General features: G+C 37.3%; 1 protein-coding gene across 2 annotated transcripts in view; it reads right to left on the bottom strand.

Annotated features, from left to right (window-relative positions):
* Positions 1-13,664, bottom strand: part of ADCY9 (adenylate cyclase 9) — a 178,112-nt gene that overhangs the window by 31,887 nt on the left and 132,561 nt on the right. For both annotated transcript variants that reach the window (XM_027859742.1, XM_027859744.1), the window contains exon 6: positions 6,917-7,125. In XM_027859742.1, the coding sequence (XP_027715543.1) occupies positions 6,917-7,125 (209 nt within the window). The remainder of the gene's footprint in view (positions 1-6,916; positions 7,126-13,664) is intronic.

Below are 13,664 nucleotides of genomic sequence, written 5' to 3'. Positions count from 1 at the left end.
CTCCTGTTGGGAATGTCTTAAAGGGACTTCCTAGAGGTAGGATTATTTGGCCTTGGAGGTGTCTTCCAACTCTGTGATACTGTAATCTTTCTAATAATTCCATAAGATTTATTGAGCATTGGAAAGCATCGAGGAAGGTTGTAAAATTTCCTTCTCTAAAGATCTGACACATTCCATAGATTACATTCTTGTTTATTTAGAATATCCATGATCTTGAATAATTGCAGGGGAATGACCTCCTAATTAGAAACCAAGACAAAAGAAATATCCTGGAGGATTTTGAGTGTCCAAAGCTTGTAGAGGAGGCAAGCAGGATGACTGGGAAAAGGTTACTGGATTTAGTAGTTAAGAGATCTTTGGCAACCTTAGAGAGAGCAATTTCGGCCAAGTATGAGCATGGGAAAACAAACTGAGAGCTTGAGAAGAGAATGGGAAGTGATACAGCATGGCAACTTAAAGAACAAGAAAGAACTAACTATTGAGGAGAGAAGGGAAAGTTTTGCACAGTAAGTAGCATCCGAACTGAGCCTTGATGGAAGCTAGGAATTCTAAGAGGTAGAAATGAATAGGAAACAAATCCTAGGCATGAAGGACAGTCCATGAGAAAGCACAGAGACAGGATATGGAAAACCAAGTCCAGGCAATAGCCAGCAAGTCAGTTTGGGGAGTAACATGGAATAAATTGGGAAAAGGAAGTTGGAACAATACTACTGAAGGTTTAAATGACAGATTGAGGATTTTGTATTTTAAGTTTAGCCCAAGCTTCTATTACTACTAATAACATATTCTCATGTGAGATGGATCCAGTTGAGGCACAAAGTCATGGTGTGGGATCCAAATGTTGAGGCACCTAAATTTTACTTTTGACAATTCTGTTAGCAGATGGATGAGTAATGTAACCATTGGGTCAGAAGATGGCGCTAAAGGCTCAATTTTGGAAAATTGAGTTACATTGGGATTTTGAGCAAAAAATTAAATTTCTATATTAATTCTGTAATAGACAAAACCAGATACAAGGCCACTTGATAAAGGCAGTGTGGATGGACAAATAATTTAATCTTTCTGCATCTCAGTTTCCTCATCAGTAAAATTATAGGGTTAGAATAGATGCTCTCTTTTTATAGCTATGATTCTATCATTACAGGTATGAAATCAAGTAACATATTTTGTCTGTTACTTTTAAGCTTACAAAAAAAAATCCTTCACACAAATAATTTTTATACGGTATAAAATATGCCTTCTAATAAAACTATAAAAGCCATTATGCTTCATGTAAGTTTATTTGATAGGTGACATAATTAATGGAAAACAGGCACAAACATTCTCAAAATGTCCTTGCCTCACAATAGAGGAAAATGCAAGCATTAGGTAGGTATCTATGCATACAAACAGATAGTTCTTAACCTTCCTTGCTTCCAATATGACTAACTTCCCTTACTGGATCAGACTAATTAACATCTGTACCACAATGCTGCTTGCATTGGCCAAAGTCCTATGACACATCAATCTGTCTAGTTAGGTTTATGCTTGTCTTAGCATTTTGGTGGGGGCGGGGGGAGTAGTCTTGATGACCTGGAAGTTGTTTTCAAGGTTTCCCAGTGAAATGGGAAGTAAGAAGTATAGTAGCTGACAATAAAGCACCTCTTGGATTGAACACGATACTTTCATAAGGTAGCTCTGAGGTCAGTGGCACTAGTCTGAAAACCTCAACCCTAGCTTGTTGGAGGGCAATCTATATGAAGGGAAAAGTAGACTTTTTTTAAAAAAGATATCTGGGTTATGCAAATCATTCCTTCCCCTCCCCTCCTCTCAGCTACTCCAAACTTACAGTGCTTTTAAAAAATTTAATCATTAATTGAATGTTTATTACAGTTAAAATATTAGCTTTGGGCAGCTAGGTGGTACAGCAGATAGAAAGCTGGGCCTGAAGTCAGGAAGACTCATCTTGAGTTCAAATCTGGCCTCAGACTTACTAGCTGTGTGATCCTGGGCAAGTCATTTAACTCTGCCTCAGTTTCCTCATCTGTAAAATGAGCTGGAGAAGGAAATGACAAACCATTTCAGTATCTTTGCCCACAAAACCCCAAATAGGATCATAAAGACTCAGGACTGAAAACAACTGAATTACCTTTACATCAAATCTCAGAGTTAGAAGAGAACTTAGAATTCTAGTCTAAACTTCCAACCAACAGACAGATCCTCTCTATAATATCCATGACAAATAGTGGTCATCCAGTCTTAGGCCTAGCACTTCCAGAGTGACAAGAAACTCACCTTCTCATAAGACAGTCTCTGTCTGATAAAAGAGGGCTGTATTTTTTTTTTTATATGCACTCCATGTATTTTGAGAGGCAGTAGATAGAGTAGAGCTGGGAACCAGGAAGACCTGGATTCAAATTCCACCTTTGACATACACTGGCTGGGTGACCCTGCTGGGCAAGTCACTTAACCTCTAGGAGTTCCGCTCTCTTGATGCAATCACAGTTTCAGTACCTATGTGTACTTTATAGCATACCTGGGGCTCTAGAGCAATGTATACTCATATCTAACTTATTGGACTTGTGGTATAATCTTAATAATGTAAATGATTCTAGAAGTTTATTCTATCTGTTTTTGGAGCTACAGTTTGGTATAGAGTAAGACGAACAGCCTCCAGGTTAGAAAGGCCTCAGTTCAAACCCTGCCCCTGACATACATTAGCTGTATGACCCAGGGCAAGTCACTTCACCTTTCAATACCTGAAACAATCTTTTCATTCTCTGTACTTGTATCCCCATGGCCTACCTCAGTTCTTGGCACAAAGTTGATCCTTAATAAATACTTGTTAATTGACTGATAAGTTATAAGCAATTTATGAAGCTGTATCAGTGGAGGGAGTTTCTACACAGAAAGAGACATTTGCTAATAAAACCACAGCTTTGAACTAAAAAAAAAAATCTTTGCTTTTATAACATATTGTTAATCAGAGTTTGATTTATTCAGTACAAAGTGCTTGGCTAGGTACACTGTATGGAAAAAACCAGTCTAACGGCAATGATCTACTTTATGATGTGGTTACCAGAAATGCATTGTGGGGAAAAAGTAAAGACTGTCTGAACCTGTAAATCCCTTAGTAAAAGGGAACAATTTAGTCTACTAAATACAGGTTTTTGTAAATAATTGTACCTCCATTAGCCTCACCCATGTAACTCGCAATTTTTATGCCCAGAACAATTACCAGGATTGGAGGGAGAGCAGAGAGGCTCGTTTGGGGTATGGCTTAGGGAGGCAGGTGGCAGCCCAAGACAGCTCAAAGTTTCTAGAATGCTGAAAGGGGAGGAGGGCTGTAGCTACTACCTGGGGCTTATAGGACAGGATGGCAGGTGGTGGTATGTGTGCCCTCTTCCTGACCTAGGGCAAACCCTTCATGGCCTTGCTCTAGTAAAAGGCAATTAGGTAGCACAGTGGAGAGACTGCTGGGCCTGGAGCCAGGAAGATCGAGTTAAAATCTGACCTCCGACATTTAATAGTTGTGTGGCCCAGGGCAAACCACTTAACTGTGAAAGACGACTCTCAGTTTCTTCAAATGTAAAATGGGGATAATAATAGCATCTACCTCACAGGGCTATTGTGAGGATCACATGATATATTTGTAAAGTGACTGTTACATAGTAGGAGCTTAAGAAGTCTTGGCTTCAATGAAAACAACTGAGATACTACCTTATACCCACTGGATTGGCTAACGTGATAGAAAAAGAAAATGAAAAATGTTGGAGGGGATGTGGGAAAACTGGGACACTAATGCACTGGTGGTGGCATTGTGAACTGGTCCAACCACTCTGGAGTACAATTTGGAAGTATGCCCAAAGGGCTATAAAGCTGTGCATACGCTTTGACTCAACAATATTACTACTAGGTCTGTATTCTTAAGGGATGAAAGAAAAGGGGAAAAGACCTATTTGTACAAAAATATTGATAGGAGCTCTTTTGTGGTGGCAAAGAATCAAAAATTGAGGGGATGCCAATAATTGGGGAGTGGCTGAACAAATTATGGTATATGAGTGTGATAGGATGTTCTTGTGCTATAAGAAATGACAAGCAGGATGGTTTATAAAAAAACAAACCTGGGAAGACTTATGAGTTGATGCAGAGTGAAGCGAGCAGAACGAGAACATTGTACATAGTTAACAGCAACACTGTAACAATGATCAAATGTGGAAGACTTACTTTGATCAATACAATGATCTAAGACAATTCCAAAGGACGCATGATAAAAAATGCTGTCTACTTCCAGAAAGAGAACCGATGGAGTCTGAATGCAGATTAAAGCATATTTTTCAACTTTGTTTATTTTTCTTGTTTGTGTGTGTGTGTGTGTGTTTTTGTTTGCAACATGGCTAATATGGATTTCCATATTATTTCCATATTTATGTTTTATATGACTTCACATGTATAATTGATAGACTGCCTTCTCAAGAAGTCGGGGAGGGGCAGAAGGGAGAGACAGAATTTGGAACTCAAAATTTTAAAAAATTAATGCTAAAATTTTTTATATGTTATCAAGAAATATTTAATGAAATAAATAATGTTTTTTTAAGTTCTTGCTTTCTGTCTTCTGTTTCTTCTTACCTGTTAAGTATTTGCCCTATTCTGCTCTAATGTATGGTAAAAAAAGGGTGAATACAAAAGTATAAAGTACAGCCAGTCAAAACAAAACTCTGGTATGGTTTTCATGAAGAATAAGGGCTATCTACTACTGGGCATTATATATCCAGAGTATACTTCCAACAGGAAAGCTAAATCATCCCCTCTCCCCCTAACCCCACTTTGCATCTAGATGAAGGAGAGAAAAGAAGATTCCATGCCTTCCCTTCTCTGTATCTAAGGAATCCCAATCAGGAATTCAGAAAGGCTTTTCCTTTACCTCACATGAAATTTTTATTACTGATCTAGGAAAGCGTATCTCAAACCATATTTGGCCACCCTCCCTCGAGACTATCCCCTCTCCAAACCTTCTTTCACAATGCTGCCATGTTGATGTTCCTGATATGCAAATCTGACCATGTTCTCCCTTACTAGATAAACTCCAGGGGCTCCCTATTTCCTCCAGGATAAAATATAAATTCAAATCCAGTCTTTGGTACTTAACTACCTGAGTGACCTATAAAATGAAGAGATTGGACTAGATGACCTAAAAGGTCCCTTCCATCTCCAAATCGGGGCAGCCAGGTAGTGCAGTGGATATGGCACTGAGCTAGGAATTAGGAAGACTCAATTTCACGAGTTCAAATCCAGCCTCATACACTTACTAGCTATGTGACTCTGGGTAAGATACTTCACTCTATTTGCCTCAGTTCTTCATCTATAAAATAAACTGCAGAAGGAAATGACAAACCACTCCAGTAACTTCACCAAGACCCCAAAATGGGGTCACAGAGGATTGGACATGACTGAACAACAAATGTCCAAATCTGTGAGATTCTAATATTTTTTCATAAAAGATTAAGTACTTACAAGTAAGGAGCTGATTAGATGATTTCTAAAAGTCCCTTAGAATTTTATGAATTTTATATCCCTGACCATTTAAACACCAATAATACCATAAAAAATAATGACATTGTCATAGTTAACTTTTTAAAAAAAATAGTAACAATTATAATAATGTCTCAGCATATCTCCTTAAAACAACCCGCACTATTCCTGCTAATGGCATAGGGGAAATGGTGCAAAAAAACCCTATACCACCAGTTCAAATTTTGATTGGAAATATTATTTACATATTTAATAATATAGTTATCTTTTATATAAACAATGAAATGAATATAATACATTGCTAAATACCTTGTGAGATTTTTTTTTCAATTTATTGGAAGAAAGATGCTTCTAGAGGTTGCATCCTGGACAACAGATATCAATATCTGGTTACTCTTAAACACAAGCTATGATTACCCGGGTACAGCTAGTTAAGGAGGCCCCCCTTACACTGAGGAAATATTTATTTTTTGGATGAGAAAAACAGGATTCTCAGCTATTGTTGATGTCTAAGCTCCATTGTTTTCTCTCCATATGGAAGATTAAGTACCCACTGACTATGCAAATTAGCCACATTAGTATTGTCATAATTTATATCCTAACTGTCCACTGGGAGCAGTTCCTAGTGACTACTCGGTGTTTGACCTCTCAGCTCAGTTTCATGTTTTCTCCTCTTTTTTTTTTTTTTTTTTAGGCAATTGGGGTTAAGTGATTTGCCCAAGGTCACACAGCTCGTAAATGTCAAGTGTTTGGTCTGAGGCCAGATTTGAACTCACGTCCTCCTGACTTCAGGGCCGGTGTTCTACCCACTGCATCACCTAGCTGCCCACTTTCTCCTCGTTTAATCACTGGACACCCTGATCAGGCTCCCCGATTCATGCTACAATTTTCTCCAGGTACAGAGATCCTTTGTACGGTTTCTTAGCTCACACTCTCCGGGTGAAGCATCACCTTCATAGCAGAAGACCTACCCTGTTGCAAATAGAAAGGATGACCCTTCAGAAGACTCCATCTTTCACTGGTCAAAGACCTTTGAACTTGTTCAGGGAGCACTCTTCCTGGTCAATTATAGTTATCAAGGAAAACTGTCACTGGTCTTTATCCTTCTCTTTAAACAAACTGCTAACATAAATGTTCAAGTATCTTTTCACAATTGAGATATTACCCGTCTGCTAGGAGTAGGGAGCCTCCCTTTCTCGGTAGTACCTGATCCAGATAGGCATATGCCTTTCCAGAGTAGCATACCCTCTTGACCCAGGAAAGACTAGGGCCATTTAGAGTTCCTTTTTCCTAGTCAAAATGTGGCTAGAGGACCCATCCTCTATGTTCAGTTGTCCCCACCTCTTAAAGGTAGTACTGTGTAATCCCAACTGAGATTTGTCATGCTAAGGTTCCCATTCTTTACCTAATAGAGACGATGAGGGAGAACACTTCCAATAGAATGGCAATGATGAAAATCACAACTGCAGCTGGTGGGGGAGGGACAGAAGCCATCCCATGTTTTAGGAAGCAGGTGATGGACAGAATGAGGAAAACTGTTGTTGACAAAAACACATCCAAGAGGGAACTGAAGGTAGCACTGGCAAATGTCTTCACAGGAGAATTTTTTATAACCTATTTTGAACATAGGAAAGAAAAAGGAAAAGCATGAATAGATCTTACATTTCAATTCATTTCAATTCAATAAACATTTATTAAGTACCTACTATATACCAAAAAATGAAATGGTCCTTATGCTTAGAAGCTTACATTCTATTGGAGAAACACAACATATATACAGACAAAGAAACACAAAATATATACATAGTAAATATAAAGTAATTTGGAGGGGTATGAGGTATTAACAACCAGAGACGGATCAGAAAAGGCCTTGTGTAGGAGGCAGTACTTATGCTAGCTTTGACAGGAGCTAGGGAGTCCAAAGGCAAAGGTAAGAAAGAAGATTCCAGGGGCAGCTAGGTGGTACAGTGGATACAGTACCTGCCCCGGAGTTAGGAAGACCCGTGTTCAAATCCGGCCTCAGACACATAACATTTATTAGCTGTGTGACCCTGGGCAAGTCACTTAACCCCACTGCCTAGCCCCCCCTAAAAAAAAAGAAGAAGAAGATTCCAGGAAGAGGAGATAGTTTATGCAAAGGCATGGTACCTGGAAGTAAAATACCAAGTTTGGGAAATAGCAAATAGGTCAGTTAGGCTGAAATGAATGATGGGGAATAATATGAAATCAGTCTAGAAAGATAGATTGGAGTTAGAGTGTGAAACGCTTCCAATGTCAAACTGAGAGGTGTTTATATTTTATCCTACAGGCAATAAGGAGCTACTGAACAAGGGAACAACACGGTTAAGACCCAAGCTTTAGGAATGTCAATATGGCAGCAGTGTGGAGGATGAATCAGAGAGACACTAAAGGCAAAGAAACCAATGGGGAAACTATTACACTAGTACAGGTCAGAGATTATGAGGGCTAGACTAGGCTAGGGGCTGGCCATGTAAATGAAAAGAAAGGGACAGATGGCAAACAAGAAGACTGGGCAACTGATCGGCTATGGGGGAGGGAAGTGAAGGAAAATAACTGTAAGGTTTCAACTAGCAGAACATATGCTGTTGGAAGGATGGTGGCAGCCTACATATAAAACAGGAAGTTAGGAAGAGAAGGAAGTTTTGGGGAGAAGATAATGAGTTTAGTTTTAGACATGCTGAATTTGAGATGCCCATGGAATGTGCAGGTGGAACTGTCCCACAGGCAAATTGTTGGTATGGGACTATAGTTCAGGAGAAGAATAAGGTTTGCATATATATATATATATATATGTATGTATGTATGTATATACACATACATGCACACGCGCGCACACACACACACACATATATACACACATTTGGCAATCACATGCATAGAGAAGCTTATTAAACCTGTGGAAACTGATGGGGATTACCAAGAGACAGAATGTAAAGAGAGGAGACCAGACCTAAATACTGTTACAAGAATTTGCTGCCCATAGCAGAGCTACATACCTAAAAGAGATCTCTTTGGAGGCAAAAAAAAAATACATGTTGAAAAACAATATTGATTTATATATATGCCCGGGTTTTTTGAAAAGCAGACTTGTGAGAAAAACAGCAATCTATATTTAGATCAATATAGCACATTACATTGATTACATTACATATTACCTGTTTGTTCATTTAAATAAAGTATCAACTTCCATAATCAATAAGTTTTCATAAATATACTCAAGTTATAGGAGAACACTGATCACTAGAGCTAGAAGAGATGTCACAAACCAGAGAGTCCAGTCTTCATTTTATAAAGCTGGAAAATGAAGCTCAGAGAGTCAGTAGCAAGACTCAGACCATAACTCATATCTCCTAATTCCTACTGTTGTGCTCTTTTTTCTAAAATGTACTATCTCCTTGATTGAAAAAACAAGTTAATAAGCTGTATTTGAAAAGGCAGTTACGTTGGAATATTACACAATAAATGCACAATGTGGCACTGATTTCCAATTCACAGGTTTAGATTTGTGAAAGTTGAATCCATAGTGACTGAAGTATCATTCAGACTGTAACACATACATTTTAGGTAATACAGGATAACCACAGGATAACTTATGAGATTCTGCAAGAGGTAAAAGATGAACTAAGAGATATTTGGAATATATGTAGAAATAAAAATTTTAAGGGTCTTTCTCTTTGGATGAGTACCATTTGATAAGCAGAGACATTTAATGACTTGTCTGAAGTTAAAAGAGAAGTTAAGGAGGCAGCTAGGTGGCCCAGTGGATAGAGCCATGGAGTTAGGAGGACCTGAGTTCAAATCTTGCCTCAGACCAGACACTTGACACTTACTAGCTGTGTGACCCTGGGCAAGTCACTTAATCCCAATTGCCTTAAGAAAAAGAAGAAAAAGAAGAGAAGTTAAAAGTAAGAGGCAATCAGAATCTGTTTATAAATCTAGTGCTGTTTCTACTATATCACACTGATTTTCATCCTAATTATATATATATATATATATACACACACACACACACATATACACACACATATGCATATATATATACATATGTACATACATATACACACACACATATATACACATACAGCTGTATATATGTGTATATATGCAAAACTATATACACAAAGATATCTACTTTTAGATACACATATAAAAGAGTGTTATTATGTGGAATTTTGGGGGCTCAAGATTCCTGGAACTAAAATACCTTCCTGGAGTTTCCTGAACCTCCAGAGAATGACCTAAACACAAATCAGGCCACTCTGTAAGTCCCAGGATTCCATAAGTAGCCCAGGGTATCTCATGGCTGAGGTATTCTGTTGGAACAGACACAGGGCAACAGATACCTGAAAGGTCTACTGCTTCTTTGATATATGTTCATTGGCTATCTGCTGCAATGACATCCCAAGAATACTAAAATGTGGTTTTAAAAAAAATCCTTCTAGCCAACTCAAATGGTGCATTTTTCTTGGCTTTGTGATTTCTTGACATATGAGTTTACCAAGTCTCTGGGCTCATACCACTGAGGGAAGAATGAAAGTGTGCTCACTACTTAGTATCACAAAATATAAGATATAATAATGATCAATAGGAAAGCAGGTAAATTGTTAAACAAGGAATTTTGTTTCTTATTCAAGTTGATTAATTTGCTTTTTGTCAAAATCCAGGTTGAATTATTATAATTCAGTTTATTTCAACAAACTGTTATTAAGATCCTAACATCTGTAAGGCACTTTAATGGGGAAGGGGATATAGGGAATAAATTATGCAAGCTAAAATGCTGTTATTTATTTACCTATCTATTTATATAAATAACTTATTTAGGGTCAACTGGGGAGAATGGTCCTTACACAGAGGGGGCTCCACCAGACTATAAAAAGATTTCTCAAAAAAGGCAGTTGACCATCCTTCACTTGTTAATTTAATTCATGAGATAAGGTACATTCTATAACATTGACTTAATTCCCTCAACATTAGACACAAAGATTGTCTCTTATCTTGAATTCTATTCTTATCCTTTTGCTAGACTGCCCCTCCAACCCAAAAATAATCCTCTTCTCTGGAATGAGTATCTCCTCAAATGTTATTCTGCAGGGCCCCATAACTAGGATATTACTCCACTGAATTCCCTTCCACAAGCCTTTTTAAACTAACTTCCTTATGCATCATAGATTTTCAATAGGTTATTCTTTCTACTTAGTCTACTTCCATATTTTCAAATGAATGAGTAAAATCATGTAAATGTGATTTTAATGTAATATTTATACTGAAAAACAAATTTTCTTCATATTTAGTTATATAATTGGCTCTTATTTTCCTCTTGAAGAATACCTCCAGAAGATATGAAACAAAAATCCCTATTAAACTGTGACTTAACTAAATTTCACTGTAGGATATTTAAGCTCATAGTATAATGCTAACCTGAACTCAATTTCAAGCTAAAACTAATAATAGGGGAAAGGGGTCATGCTGGAATTTTGTTTGTATATTATTTCAAATAAATATGCTACTGGTTAGGTTTTTAGAAATCTTTCATGGTGTGGTACATAGGGGACTGGAGTAAAAAAAACTTTCATTCTAGTTCTTGTTCTGCCACTTAGTAGCTGAATGACCTTAGGAAAGTAACACAATATCGTTGAGCTTCATTTTCCTCATATGTAAAATGGGGATAAGATACTGCCAAAGACAGCCTGGGTTGCAGACAGACTAAGGCCAGAGATGTGGCCCAAAATAGAACTGAGGCCCAGAGTGGGGATTGGAGTTAGCTGTGGGTCTTTGGGGAAAGAGCAGGTCAGAGTCCCCAGGACTGAATCCTTCTGAAAATTAGGCAGGTAAGCCAGAGACTTGACTACTGAGAAATTGAAGACTTGGCTAGAATGTGTTCAGAGGGGTAGGTGGGAAAACTAGATAATCAGAATACTTGGTTGAATTAGACAAAATAAGAGAGGCAGGTTCTAGGATACGGGTAGCAATGTCTTCTGGGAGTAAGCAGGTCAGGGAAAAATTTAAAGAGAGGGAACTGAGTCAACATGGCTAGTTGGACTGGAATGTGTATAGGGAAGGGAAAGAAGTGACATGTCTCAGGACTAAGAAATCAGAAGTGGCCAGATGAGTCAGCAGCTGGAATGAGGTCAGAGACAACAGCTGGGATGCTCTAAGAGGGGCTCGTTGTGCCAACGGAGGGTTGCTGCCAAGTGTCTTTTAAGTGTGTAGCTCAGGGCTTCCCAGGCAGTTTGGCTCTTGGTGGTAGTGGTGGGAGGACTTGTTCTGCTCCACTGGGATAATACAGATCTCCTAGGTTTTATGACCTTTGGTTCAGTAGTCTTCCAAATTTGTCTTGGGTGATGGTGCCAGTATTTTACAGTGGACAAAATGAAGAGATGGGGCTGTCACAGCCTGAATGAGTATAAAATCCCTCAAGTTCCCAGAGTTGTCCTAGTACAATTAGTCTCCCAGAGCAGTGGACCATTCCTTTTAAGAATTTACACAGAACCTTCACCAATACTTGGCCCAACTACTTTCTGGGTTTTTTTTTTTTTGTTCCAAACCTGTGATTTCATCAGTTGGGTACTCCAAGTGTGGAAAATTTCCTCCAAAGATGAAAACTGGCAAAATATACCAGCAAAAAAAAAAAGGGAATTACTTGGGGCACTTAGAAGATAAGTGATTTGCCTATATTCAGAAAATCAGTGTGTGTTAGAGGCAGGACAGCAACCCAAGTATTCCTGATTCCAGGGCCAGCTTTCTATCTATTATGTCTTGCTGCCTCTTACCTTATAATGAGGTATCAAATAACATAAATGTGAAAATGCTTTGGAAACTATAAAATGATTTATCAATGTCAAGTATCAGTTGTAACAGAATTTTTGGAAAATAATTAGAAAATAGTTATAAAACTATTTAGGTATTTACATATGAAAGAAAAAGTAGACAAAACATTAGGGAGATGCATAATATCATAATTCTTTATAACAAATTAGGATAATTCATATAACCTGAAATATCACTAAACAATGTTGCTAGACATTACTATAATATATACACAAAATTTCAATTGTGACTTACCTAAAGTTCCTTAATTCTAACTAGAAAAACTAATGTATATTTTAACATGGGAATGATATATTCAATAATTGATTTTTGAATACCTCCTTTTCAACTACAGTACATTATATATTTGTATATATACATACATATATAATGGACACACATATAATATAGATATATACATGCACATACATATATGTGTATGTGTATGTATTCAAACCTTCTGGGCCACATGCTCTGGAAAAGTTGGGTAACTTCTGATGGAAATTTACATGAGACATAATCACAGACTATTAGAATTAGAAGATACCTCATAAGTATTTAGTTCAACCCTCTGATTTTACATGTGAGGAATCTAAAGCCTATAGGAGGAAGTGACCTGTCTACGATCATATAGTTAATTAGTAGCAGAACTAGACCCCTGTCACTGCTTTAGTAGGTTAATAATCTAAATCATTATGAGGCTGCTAGAAAGTAGAAAGGACAAAAAATAATAAGCTAGATCACAGATAGGAATTTTAAAAGAAAAAAAAACAATTCTATTTGGTGTTAAAGGATATCTTAAAATTAAGTTCTTTGAAATTTCACTTAAAACTGTGGGCATAAGAACTTCATAGTTGGTAAAAGGCATTATGTAGCATTATTTAAAAAGTAGGTCAAGAAAGAAAAGATGTAATATAATTTTTTTTCTGTTTATGCTGTCATTACATCTACTATTTTCCTGGTTCTGTTCACTTTACCCTGCTTTAGTTCACATAAGTCTTTCCATATTTTTCTGAATTCTCCATATTTGTCATTTCCCATGGCAAAGTAATATTTCATTACATTCATGTATCACAGTTTGCTTATCTATTCACGGTTATCTATTTTGTTTTCAGTTCTTTGTAACCACAAAAAAAATTATTCTATGAACATTATGGTATATATGATGTATAGGAACTTTCTGACTTTGATTTTGGTTGATGCATATGCCTAGCAATAGGATCTCTGGACCAAAAAGTATGAACATTTTAACAACTTTTTATCATAATTTCCAAATTCTTTTCCAGAATGGTGGGACCAATTCACAGTTCCACCACCAGTATATT

The sequence above is a fragment of the Vombatus ursinus genome, unplaced genomic scaffold (assembly GCF_900497805.2).
Source record: "Vombatus ursinus unplaced genomic scaffold, bare-nosed wombat genome assembly UNPS02014171.1, whole genome shotgun sequence".
Lineage (NCBI taxonomy): Eukaryota > Metazoa > Chordata > Mammalia > Diprotodontia > Vombatidae > Vombatus > Vombatus ursinus.
Note: the sequence above shows the minus strand (reverse complement) of the source record. Positions and strands in the feature narration are given on the sequence as shown.